The 12,599-nt window shown below is 42.7% G+C and overlaps 1 protein-coding gene across 2 annotated transcripts in view; it reads right to left on the reverse strand.

Moving 5' to 3' along the window:
* Window positions 1–12,599, reverse strand: part of TMEM254 (transmembrane protein 254) — a 13,919-nt gene continuing 1,320 nt past the window's right edge. For both annotated transcript variants that reach the window (XM_010363268.2, XM_010363267.2), the window contains exons 2-4: window positions 10,262–10,365; window positions 10,002–10,061; window positions 1–1,074 (exon numbers count right to left, since the gene is read on the reverse strand). In XM_010363268.2, coding sequence (XP_010361570.2) covers window positions 960–1,074; window positions 10,002–10,061; window positions 10,262–10,365 — 279 coding nt within the window. In that variant the 3' untranslated portion in view covers window positions 1–959. The remainder of the gene's footprint in view (window positions 1,075–10,001; window positions 10,062–10,261; window positions 10,366–12,599) is intronic.

Raw genomic sequence — 12,599 nt, forward strand, 5'->3', positions numbered from 1 at the left:
TCAAAGGTAGACTTGGACTTTTCTTTTGGGATGAGGGTACCCCAAATGGGTTGTGCCATTTTCACATAAAAATTGGAATGATAATGAACAGGTGAAAGTGAAATCAGTTTCCCTCCTTTGTTCAATAAACATGGTTAGAGCACCTGTGTGCAAGGTAGTGGGACAGGTGCTGAGGGGAAAGGTGAAACTGTTTAAGCCATGGCCCTGAGCTGAAAGAGCAATCTAGCAGTGCCATCAGACCCTGCACACTACGAAGCACAGTGTCCCAGGGGCCAGGTGGAGGGAAGGATCACTTCTGGCTGCAGCATCAGGGAAGGCACTCTGCAGTCTCCCCTCCAGGTTCTCAGCGTGCCTCTATGTCTGTGTGACCACTCAGCCTGCCCCATTCCAGGCACTTGCTCATCTTCCTTATCTTTCTCTGTAGCGTGAGAAATGGAAGTTTGAGAGGATAGGATCCTACCTCACAGGTACCTAATAAATGTGTGTGGAATTGACATATAGTGAAAATGTCACTTTATCTTAGTGCAGCAAGGTGGAAAGAGCTTTGGGAAAGGAGGGGAAAGATGGTGGTTGTGAGGGTAAGGTGTTTTCATCAGAAGGTGGGAACAAGGGTATACAAACCAAAAAGTCAATTTAGTATGTGGCTTAGCTCAGAGCACACAAGGGCGCCAACACAGCTAAAGACCGTAGGAAGGTAGCTGAAGTCCTCTGCCAAATAGGACTGAAAAGCTAAAATCTTTCTCTGTTTCTTAAGTAACAACTGGTGTATTCAAGCTCAACAAGAGCATATAGGAGAAAAAAATGACTAATGAGGGGGTCTTAAATAGCTCCGAAGGACAGACAATTTCTAGAAAGTAGAAAGATCACTGAGTAAATACTGCACCTCCCCTACCCCCCCCACACACAAAAGGTGAGAATGAATGTAAAAGTGTAAAGCAAGCTTTCAGACATCTTCAAGTTTACTTTTGGCGCTTCTGTTTGTAAGCAATCAAGATGGTGAGAGACGCTATCCCAAAGAAGAAAGTCTGTAGGAACCAGAGTAGCTGAGCCTGACCACTTGTGATGCCTTTATGCCTAAAAAAGAAAAAACAAAATTTAAACACCAGATGTTAATCTTACAGTTTCATGGGAGTTATTGTCTTCTATATAGTTTTTAAAAAATTATACCTTCCACTACTTTCATTGGATTTATTTTGCTGCTTTTCTCTGGCTTCTTATCTTGGATGGTTCGTTTATTTTTCATCTTTCTTGTTTTTTAATAAATGTATTTTGGATGGTACACTATTCCCTGAGAACTAGTCTGGCTACTGTCTAGGGCACAGTATTATAAGACTGTTTCTCATGTGATTCTGATGAGTGGATGGAGTAAAAAGCACTGGTATGGCTTCAGAGCAAATGTTTTGAAAATAGACCAGATATAAATCCTAGCATGGCTACCTACCAGCTGTGACCTGGGGAAATCACTCAGTATCTCTCAGAATCAGTTTTCTCATCTGAAAAACAGGAACAGCAGTAGCTATCTCACTGCGTGTTGAGATGATTTATGGGATAATACACACAACGTGCTCAGGAAGGAGCCTGGCACACAGTCATGATAAACACCTGCTTATATTGTCATTCAAATTCAACTGCCTAAAACGAAGTGTAAGAAAAAGATGACCCAATGGAAGTGAATGGCTTGCTACAGTCTCAACTGTATATAAATAAGTCTCACTTGGATGACTTTTATTTAAAACAAACTTTAAAAACAACATGTGTAAAAACAATAGAATTTTCTATAGTAACAGATTAAAAGGGAAAGATCATACGAATATCTTAATACAGAGTGGCAATTGACAAATTTCAACATCCATTCCTTTTCTACCCCCCGCCCCACAGAGATGGGGTCTCACTCCATCACCTATAGTGGAATGTACTGTACAATTATAGCTCACCGCAGCTTCAAACTCCTGGGCTAAAGCTATCCCCCCACCTTAGCCTCCCAAGTGGCTGGGATCATCACAGGCATGCACCACCATGTCTGGCTAGGTTTTTTGTTTGTTTATTTGTTTTTTGTAGACACAGTGTCTTGCTTTGTTGCCCAGGCTGGTCTTGAACTCCTGGCTTCAACCAATTCTCCTGCCTCAGCCTCCCAAAGTGCTCGGATTACAGGTGTGAGCCACCTACGTCCACACCCAATATCCATTTTTAATAAAAGTTCTCAGCAAAGTTAGAAATACAATGGTACTTCCTAATTTTGATAGAAAAGATCTACAAAACTCTATAATAAACATGATGCAAAATGTTGAAAGTTCTCCTTTGAAGTCAAGAACAAGGCACACGCCGGCCGGGCACGGTGGCTCAAGCCTGTAATCCCAGCACTTTGGGAGGCCGAGACAGGTGGATCACGAGGTCAGGAGATCGAGACCATCCTGGCTAACACGGTGAAACCCCGTCTCTACTAAAAAAATACAAAAAACTAGCCGGGCGAGGTGGCGGGCGCCTGTAGTCCCAGCTACTCGGGAGGCTGAGGCAGGAGAATGGCGTAAACCCGGGAGGCGGAGTTTGCAGTGAGCTGAGATCTGGCCACTGCACTCCAGCCTGGGTGACAGAGCGAGACTCCTCCTAAAAAAAAAAAAAAAAAGAAAAAAAGAACAAGGCACTCTTCTAGTCAGCACTGCTGGAAGTTCTAGCCAGTAGAATAAGGGAAGAAACATAAATAAAAGGTAGACAGAATTGAAAGAAAGAAATAAAACTGTATTTCTGGACAGTTTTATACCTGAAAAACTGAAAATAATCTATCAACTGTTACAATTAATAAATTTATTTAGCAAGGTGCTGGGTATAAGGTCAATATAAAAAATTGATTATATTCATACAAACTACCATCAAACAGTTAGAAAATGAAAAAAAGTGAGCCAAGATCATGCCACTGAACTCCAGCCTGGGCGACAGAGCTAGACTCCATCTCAAACAACAACAACAACAACAACAACAACAAAAGTTGGCCAGGTGTGGTGGCTCGGGCCTGCAATTCCAGCACTTTGGGAGACTGGCGCAGGCGGATCGCTTGAGCCCAGGAGTTTGACATCAGCCTAGGCAACATAGTGAGACCCCATCTTTTTTTTTTTGTTTTATTTTGAGATGGAGTCTCGCTCTGTTGCCCAGGCTGGAGTGCAGTGGCACGATCTTGGCTCTCTGCAAGCTCTGGGGACTCCCGGGTTCACGCCATTCTCCTGCCTCAGCCTCCGGGAGACCCTATCTTTTTTTTTTTATTTTTTTTTTAAGGCACTTATAATAACATCTCAAAGTAGAAGTAGCTGGAAATTAATGTAACAAACAATGTGCAAAACCTCTTAAAATTATATATATATTAAAGGAGATCTAAATAAATGGAAACAGACCATTTCATTATTTAGAAGACTCAGTAACAGAAATATTTGATGCTTTCCTGACCTTAAAGAAAAAAAAACCATAATGGAAATATGCCAATATTCTCCAAATTTGTTCACATGGTCAATCCAATGAAAATCTCAACATCTTTACTTTTTGTTTTTGTAGCACAAGACAATGCATAGAAAATGCAAAGGTGTCGAAAAGGCAATCCTATTGAACAAGATGGGAGGACATGCTTTGTCAGATAACAATGATTATAAAACTGCTGCTATTAAGATAGTCTTGTGTTAGCCCAAGGATAAATAGGCCAATGGAACAGAATAGAGTGGTCAGGAACAGATCCATACATATAAGTATGTATGATATAAGTAGGGCACATCAGTGAAGACTGAATGTCTCAATAAATAGCTCTGGGATAACTGGGCATCCAGATGGAAAAGGTAAAGTTGGAAACCTCTCGCTTACAAAAAATAAGCTCTAGGTAGACTGAAAATTTTAATGTGAAAGAAAAAAATTCTAAAACTGTTAGAAGATGCTGTAAACGAATATAACTTTAATATAAATAATAAAATTGACTACATTGATAAACTTCTGTTTATCAAAAGACCCAACAGAACAAAAAGACTGTGAGAAAGGATATTTGCAAGATACCTAAAGGACAAAGTACTCAAGATCAGAAAAAACAAGGAGTGCCCATAAACAGGTAAGAAACGGACAGGCAGCCATTTGAAGAGTATTGGTGAGATTGTGGGGAAATGGGCACTATCATTTACTTATGTTAGAAGCATAAATTAGTCCCATAGCTTTAAAGGCAATATGGCAATACATATCATAATTTAAAGTATTCATTCATTCGTTTTATTTTTAGGCTGAGTCTTGCTCTGTCGCCCAGGCAAGAGTGCAGTCATGTGTTCTCGGCTCACTGCAACCTCCGCCTCCCAGATTCAAGTGATTCTCTTGCCTCAGCCTCCTGAGTAGCTGGGATTACAGGTGCCCGCTACCATGCCCTGCTAATTTTTTTTTTTTTTTTTTTTTTGCATTTTTAGTGGAGACGGGGTTTCACCATGTTGGCCAGGCTGGTCTTACACTTCTAACCTCAGGTGATTCACCAGCCTCAACCTCCCAAAGTGCTGGAATTACAGGCGTGAGTCACCACGCCCAGCCAAAAGTATTCATTCTTTAATCTTCAAATTCCAGATCTTGGAATTTTTTCTAAGAGAACAAATACCAAAGTAGGACAAATGCATGCAATTCATGTTCATTGCTGTATTGCTTATAATAGTAAAAAAGTAGAGACTTAAAAGCCCATCAGAATGGGGATTTTTAAAATACATTAAGGCACATCTATATAATACAATGCTATGCACTCTTATTAATGGACGGGTAAGTTTATATGTATAGACATAGACAAATAAGTATATGTTAGCCCAGTGCAGTGGCACACCTGTAGTCCCAGCTACTTGGGAGGCTGAGGCAGGAGGATCACTTGAGCACAGGTGCTCAAGGTCAGCCTGGGCAACACAGTAAGACCCATCTCTTAAAAAATAAAATAAAATTTAAAATAGGCACAGGTGACCATGGAAACCAATTATAAAAGAGATGATAACTATATGTATATATATAATTGGATTACAGGCGTCAGCTACCACGCCCAGCAACTTTCATTTTTTTTTTTTTTTTGAGATGGAGTCTCACTCTGTCGACCAGGCTGGAGTGCAGTGGCGCAATCGTGGCTCACTGCAACCTCCGCCTCCCAGGTTCAAGTGATTCTCCTGCCTCAGCCTCCTGAGTAGCTGAGACTACAGGCTCCCACCACCACGCCTGGCTAATTTTTTGTATTTTAGTAGAGACAGGGTTTCACCACATTGGCCAGGCTGGTCTCAAACTCCTTACCTTGTGATCCACCCGCCTTGGCCTCCCAAAGCGCTGGGATTACAGACGTGAGCCACTGCGCCTGGCCATCTTTCAATTTTATTAGCTGAGTTTTTAGCACAACATTATTAACTTTTAAAAACAAACATGTTTGTTTTGAAATAGGCAAAACAACAAAAATATTTTGTTTTGGAAAGTAAATTTATATGATACTGTAAATGTGTGAGATACTTAGGAAAGAAAAATAAAGATGAGTTGTCATCTTGGAAGAGCAGGCTCACTCAACAGCAGTGCTTGTTTCCTCCTCCTTCAGAGGGGTCACAGTTGGTGGCTAGGTAACCCGGAGAAGGGTTTTCCTGGGGTCTTCATAACTTGTTCTCATTCACACACCTTTATCTGTATTCTTAGCTCATTTTGCCTATTTAAAAGACAAAAGCCTTTTAAGAGTTTTCTTAATTTAATTCACATGTCCCTAAACGATTCCACCAAGACCCAGGCACATATAAAAATATCTTTGTGATTACAGTTTTCCTGCCTTAGGAAAAAATGTTACCTCTGATACTTGAAAAATTTCACAATTTATCTGTTTTGGTCACTCGGGGCTGCCCTATCACAGAGTACTTCCACTTGTCAAGAACTTCTGTTTCTCCCTTGTAATAAAATCCACTGTACATATAAATTTTTGCAAAACCTGAAAACCTTTCTAAGGGCTGCAGAGCCAACCGAGGTATGCAAGCAGCAAGAATCTAATTTCTGAACTAAGAGAATAAGTTATATATTCTGAATGGAAAACTCCAGACTGTAAAACGGTAACAATGAACATGAATGTTGGCCTCAAAGAGATACTAATTTATTTATCCCTAAGGAAAAATGGTTCTATTTTTCTTGTTAAAATATTATTATGTAACAAGAACTACAAGCACCTTTCAAAGAAGAGTTGAACCTCACTTTGTAATCAAATAAATACAAGTTAAAATGGCTAGATACCCTTTTTAATCTACCAAAATAGCAAAGGGTTTTTGCCCCCCATCCCCCCACCAAAAATGGCACTTTCTTTTTCTTTTTTTGTTTTGAGACAGAGTCTCACTTTGTCGCCCAGACTAAAGTGCAGTGGTGTGATTTCAGCTCACCGCAACCTCCGCCTCCCAGGTTCAAGCGATTTTCCTGCCTCAGCCTCCTGAGTAGCTGGGATAACAGGCATGTGCCACCATGCCCAGCTAATTTTTTTTTTTTTTTTTTGTATTTTTAGTAGAGACGGGGTTTCAATCATGTTGGCCAGGCTGGTCTCAAGCTCCTGACCTCAGGTGATCCACCTGCCTCAGCCTCCCAGAGTGCTGAGATTACAGGTGGGAGCCACCATGCCCAGTCATCATCTCATAGTTCAAAAGGAGTATTTATTCTGATTTCTAGTGACTAATGATACATTCTAACATGTTAGACTATAAAGAAATGATTTCAAGAACATAATAATAGTGACCTAACCTCTATGCCTGTTCTCCCTCTGCCCTTCAAAAAAATCATATATTAAATTTGAGGGCCGGGCACGGTGGCTCACATCTGTAATCCTAGCACTTTGGGAGGCAGAGGTGGGCAGATCACAAGGTCAAGAGATCAAGACCATCCTGGGCAGCATGGTGAAACCCCGTCTCTACTAAAAATACAAAAATTAGTTAGGCTTGGTGGCAGGCACCTGTAATCTCAGCTAGTTGGGAGGCTGAGGCAGAAGAATCGCTTGAACCTGGGAGGTGGAGGTTGCAGTGAGTCGAGATCGCGCTACCGCACTCCGGCCTGGTGACAGAGTGAGCCTCCGTCTCAAAAAAGAAAAAAAGAAATAAGAAATAAATAAAAATAAAAATTTGAGTATTTTGGTTTTCGTCAGATACTCCAAATGCTAACAACAAAATAGGTGTCAGGCACTCCTACATTCCAAGTTGAGGGGCTGCACCGGACACTTCCAATCTGAGATTCCACTGTGATGCTGCAGAGGCCATTGGAAAGAGGTCCTAGTGGACTGTGGCATTTCCCACAAGTCAAGCCCAGAGAATGGCTTCAACAGAAGCATTTGTAGAGCTTGACATGAGTCCTCTGGAATTTGGGGAAGGGTTTAATATCTGATTCCAAAGAGTAAACACCGTTTGGCCTGCTTGCTGGGAGAGAAGGAAGCACTGCCACACTAAGAACCGCATGCGCTTGCAGATTATCCCACTGGAGGGATATGGCAGTTGTTTACTGTGAGCCATACAGATCCTAAAGAAGGCACCGGACATGAGTAGTTTTAAAAGGGACCCTGTACCACAGGCCCACCTGAAAGACTGGAAGTGATCTCAATAAAAGGGTAATTCTCCCCAGCAAACAGACTCTGAGGGTGAAACCGCAAGTGGCACTCTGGAGGAGGTATCTAAACGAATCATCAAGGAAACTGCAGAAGGGAGATCCAGGTGAGGAACAGTGTCTCAAAAATCTACCACATCCCCTCTAGAGAGAAAGAGCCAATACTGGATATGCAATACACATAGCACCCAGCTGCCTGATCACAAGGCGGCAGCTGTTTTTTTTAATTTTTATTTTTTTTGAGACAAAGTCTTACTCTGTCACCCGGGCTGGAGTGCAGTGGCGCGATCTCGGCTCACTGCAGCCTCTGCCTCCCGGCTTCAAGTGATTCTTGTGCCTCAGCCTCCTGAGCAGCTGGGACTGCAGGCACGCACCACCATGCCTGGCTTTTTAAATATTTTTTGTATTTTTAGTAGAGATGGGGTTTTGTCATGTTGGCCAGGATGGTTTCAAACTCCTGGCCTCAAATGATCCACCCACCTCGACCTCCTAAAGTGCTGGGATTATAGGTGTGAGCCACTGCGCCCAGCCAGCAGCAGCTATTTAAGGCTGAGCCTCCTTCTCCCTAACTATTCCCATTATCCCAAGGGACTACAAGCAGCAATTATTAGTGAATAGAGGAGAAGGTGAAGTGCAAGAGAAGACATCAACTGCACCCTTCTCCCCATTGCAGGCTCCTGAGCCCCAGCTGGATGAGAACAGACATTTTGAATTAGAAGAAAGTTTATAGTTTTAACAAGTAGACTGAGCTAGAATGGATAATATCAGCTGGTGACTGGAAATCCTATGATCTGCTTGAAATTCCATCCAGAGATACAGTGGAAGGTGGGGAACAATCTACAAAACAAATTTACTTGGAGAGGGGTGAGAAAGAAATAGTAAAGTTACTTTCTGCCCCTCTTCATAGAAAGTCTAGCTTGTGGCCGGGCACAATGGCTCATGCCTATAATCCCAGCACTTTGGGAGGCCGAGGCACGCGGATCACCTGAGAGGTCAGAGTTTGGGACTAGCATGGCCAACATGGTGAAACCCTGTCTCTACTAAAAATACAAAAATTAGCCGGGCATGGTGGTGGGCTTCTGTAATCCTAGCTACTGGGGAAGCAGAGGCAGGAGAATCGCTTGAACCCAAGATGCAGGGATTGCAGTGAGCCAGGATTGCGCCCCTGCACTCCAGCCTGGGTGACAAAGCAAGATTCTGTCTCAAAAAAAAAAAAAAAAAAAAAGTCTAGCCTCTTTGTTTAATAAACAGGAAAACAGAGTAAGATAATTCTCTTTAACATACTTAGCAGTCTCTGACATAGTAGAGCCCAATCAATATTGATTATTTTTATGATTGAAACATAGTAATAGTAATAGAGTATCTTATTTTCCACTTTTAGAATAGAAAAATAATAGAGGAGATAGTATATCTTGACCAGAAATTAATTCAATTAATATCTTGACCAGAAATTAATTGGAAAGCAATTTGGCATTTCTATAACCGTGTTTTTCATTGTACCACACTTTCTGTATATACTTGAGTACAAACATAAAGATAATTTTTTCTAGTATTCTCATACAGTATTAACCTACACTAGCATCTGCCGAGTGGGGTCTGGTTTGGTGGCTTTGAACTAGCACTGCATCCTAGAATTATCTGTGGAGCTTTTAAAAACAACACATTCCTATCTCTGAGGCAAGACTTACCCAATCAGAATCTCCAGGTCTGGAAACCAGATGTATGTATTTTGAAAAAGCTCCTCAGGTGGCTCAATTGCAAAACGAGGATTGTGAGTCATCGGCCTAGGTCAGTCACTTAGCTCTTCTGTAAACTGGAAGCCAGGCTCCTAGTCTTTTGGTCTAGTTGGGGCTACCCAGAAAATTTGTTAAAAAATAACAAAAGTCGGCCGGGCGTAGTGGCTCACACCTGTAATCTCAGCACTTTGGGAGGCCGAGGCGGGTGGATCACGAGGTCAGGAGATCGAGACCATCCTGGCTAACACGGTGAAACCCTGTCTCTACTAAAAACACAAAAAATTAGCCGGGCGTGTTGGCAGGCGCCTGTAGTCCCAGCTACTCGGGAGGCTGAGGCAGGAGAATGGCGTGAACCCGGGAGGCGGAGCTTGCAGTGAGCCAAGATTGCGCCACTGCACTCCAGTCTGGGAGACACAGCGAGACTCCGTCTCAAAAAAAAAAAAAAAAATAACAAAAGTCATCTGAATTAGATAACGAATTAATTGGTTAACCAACACAAAATGAATGCATTCATCAAACATTTACTAGGTACTCCCTCTGCACCAGGCTCAGTATCAGGCATGGGGATTCTGCTCCACCCTGAGAATGTTCTCAGCCTACAAGTGTGTGAATTATTTAAACAGGGCTACTCTGAATTTATATTAGCTACTAAGAGAAAGGCAACCAGCAGCTGCTTCAAAGACTTACTTGCACAATACTATGGCATACAAGGACTCTCCCACATGAATCAGCCAGGCAAGCCAATAACTGAAACCAAAAAAAAAGTTAATAGTTTTTAAGGTGACAGTTATCTGCTGATGAAATCTAACACAGCAATCTCAAAAAGAAAAGTGCCTTAATGTGAACTAACACTACTCTTAGATACCAAAAGGCAGCTGCAGGCCTACCAGGTTTCCCATGAGACCAGAGCTCCAGTGTCCACAATCCATTTGTGCAGCTCTCCTTACCCATTGCGCAGGAGGGTGTGATGGTGGTCCACCAAGTACTGAGTGAAGGGGCCTAGGGGCCCAAGGCTCTGATAAGGGATACTCTGAGGCCAGAAGACAACCCACTGAAAGAGAACCAGAGACACAGAATACCTATTAGGCCACTTAAAACCTGTTTTTTTTTTTGAGAAAGGTTGTGAAACAATACAAAAATAACTACAGACCAAAGAAACCCTCAACAGTCATTTGGGTCTCCATTCTTGACTTCTATTTTCTTTCTTTTTCTTTTCTTTTCTTCTTTTTTTTTTTTTTGACAGGGTCTCACTCCCCTGCTGGGGCTGGAGTGCAGTGGCATGATCATGACTCACTGCAGCCTCCACCATCTGGGCTCAATCCATCCTCCCACCTCAGCCTCCCAAGTAGTTGGGACTACACATGGGTGCCACCATACCCAGCTACTTTTAAAAATTGTATATAGAGATGGGGTCTCACTGTGTTGCTCAGGATGGTCTCCAACTCCAGGGCTCAAGCAGTTCTCCCACCTTGGCCTCCCAAAGTGCTGGGATTACAGGCATGACCCACTGTGCCAGGATGACTTCTGTTTTCTAAAAGCAACTCTACTGGGAGATTTATGCTGAGGAAAGTATGTGGTTATCAGACTCAGTGCCCATGGTGGATGACTCCTAGTCTTTTATTCTTCCTTTTCTTCTTTTGTTTTCTTTGTAGAGAAGGGATCTCGCTTTGTCACCCAGGCTGGAGTATAGTGGCATGATCACGGCTCACTGCAGCCTCAACTTACTGGGCTCAAGTGATCCTCCCAACTCAACTCCCCCAAGTAGCTGGGAATACAGGCATGGGCTACCACGACTGACTAATTTTTTTTTTTTTTTTTGAGACGGAGTCTCGCTCTGTCGCCCAGGCTGGAGTGCAGTGGCCGGATCTCAGCTCACTGCAAGCTCTGCCTCCCGGGTTCACGCCATTCTCCTGCCTCAGCCTCCCGAGTAGCTGGGACTACAGGCGCCCGCCACCTCGCCCGGCTAGTTTTTTTTTATTTTTTTAGTAGAGACAGAATTTCACCGGGTTAGCCAGGATAGTCTCGATCTCCTGACCTCATGATCCGGCCGCCTCGGCCTCCCAAAGTGCTGGGATTACAGGCTTGAGCCACCGCACCTGGCCGACTAATTTTTTAAAAATTATTTATTTATTTATTTTTTAGACGGAGTTTCACTCTGTCGCTCAGGCTGGAGTGCAGTGGCACGATCTTGGCTCTCTGCAACCTCTGCCTCCCGGGTTCAAGTGATTCTCCCGCTTCAGCCTCCAGAGTAGCTGGGACTGAAGGTGCATGCCACCACGTCTGGCTAATTTTTGTATTTTTAGTACAGACGGAGTTTCACCATGTTGGCCAGGCAGGTCTCCAACTCCCAACGTCAGGTGATCCGCCCTCCTCAGCTTCCCAAAGTGCTGGGATTACAGGCGTGAGCCACCAGCCACGGCTAATTTTTTTTTTTTTTTTTTTTGTAGAGATGAGGTTTCGCCATGTTGCCCAGGTTGATCTCGAACTCCTGGACTCCTGGGCTCATGCAATCTGCCCACCTCGGCCTCCCGAAGTGCTGGGATTACAGAACCACCATGCCTGGCTGATTCCTATTAATACATTCCAGCAAAACCATTATTTTATAAAAGATATTAGCAAATTTTGAGTTTATGTGCTTTGGCTAGTGTCTTTACTGCAGAAACTGGCTCCAGCCAAACCTCTGTTTAATTTAGAATTCCTTTCTTGGCTTTCCCTTTTTGTACCTCTAAAACTGAGAATGATCCACTGCATAGAGATGGAAAATAAGTGAGATAAGGTTTGTGACATTTTAATAGCAACTGCTTAATCTGATAAATTTTTCGTAATCTTAACTTTTTCTCAGCCTCTGTATTGTAACTTCTGCCAGCTTAGACTTTTCTGAGAATGACTGCCAAAATGTATTGTCCCATTCAAATCTTTGTAAAGAGCAGTACTATCTCTTTCACGATGTTGTTTCACATCTGAAATTTAAATAATGCACAAATATCACTGCATCCTGCCAAACCAAGGGGGAAGGGGGAGCATCTGCCAGCTCCACAAGATCCCAATTTGAAGTCCCCAAAGCTTTCCTCCAACTATATTCTAACTAGTCACAGACACAGAATCGTAGAACAGAAATGCACCTTTGAAAACTTTCAATTCAATTTCAAAACTTTCAAACTTTCAATTTCAAGCCTCCATTGTACATATGATGAAATCAGGACAGAGTCGGTCAGATTTGACACCAACAAACAACACCGTGGACATAATCTCCCATTCCCAATCTCCAGGATCTACTGGTATATC

Source organism: Rhinopithecus roxellana, chromosome 11 (genome assembly GCF_007565055.1).
Source record: "Rhinopithecus roxellana isolate Shanxi Qingling chromosome 11, ASM756505v1, whole genome shotgun sequence".
Classification (NCBI taxonomy): Eukaryota; Metazoa; Chordata; class Mammalia; order Primates; family Cercopithecidae; genus Rhinopithecus; species Rhinopithecus roxellana.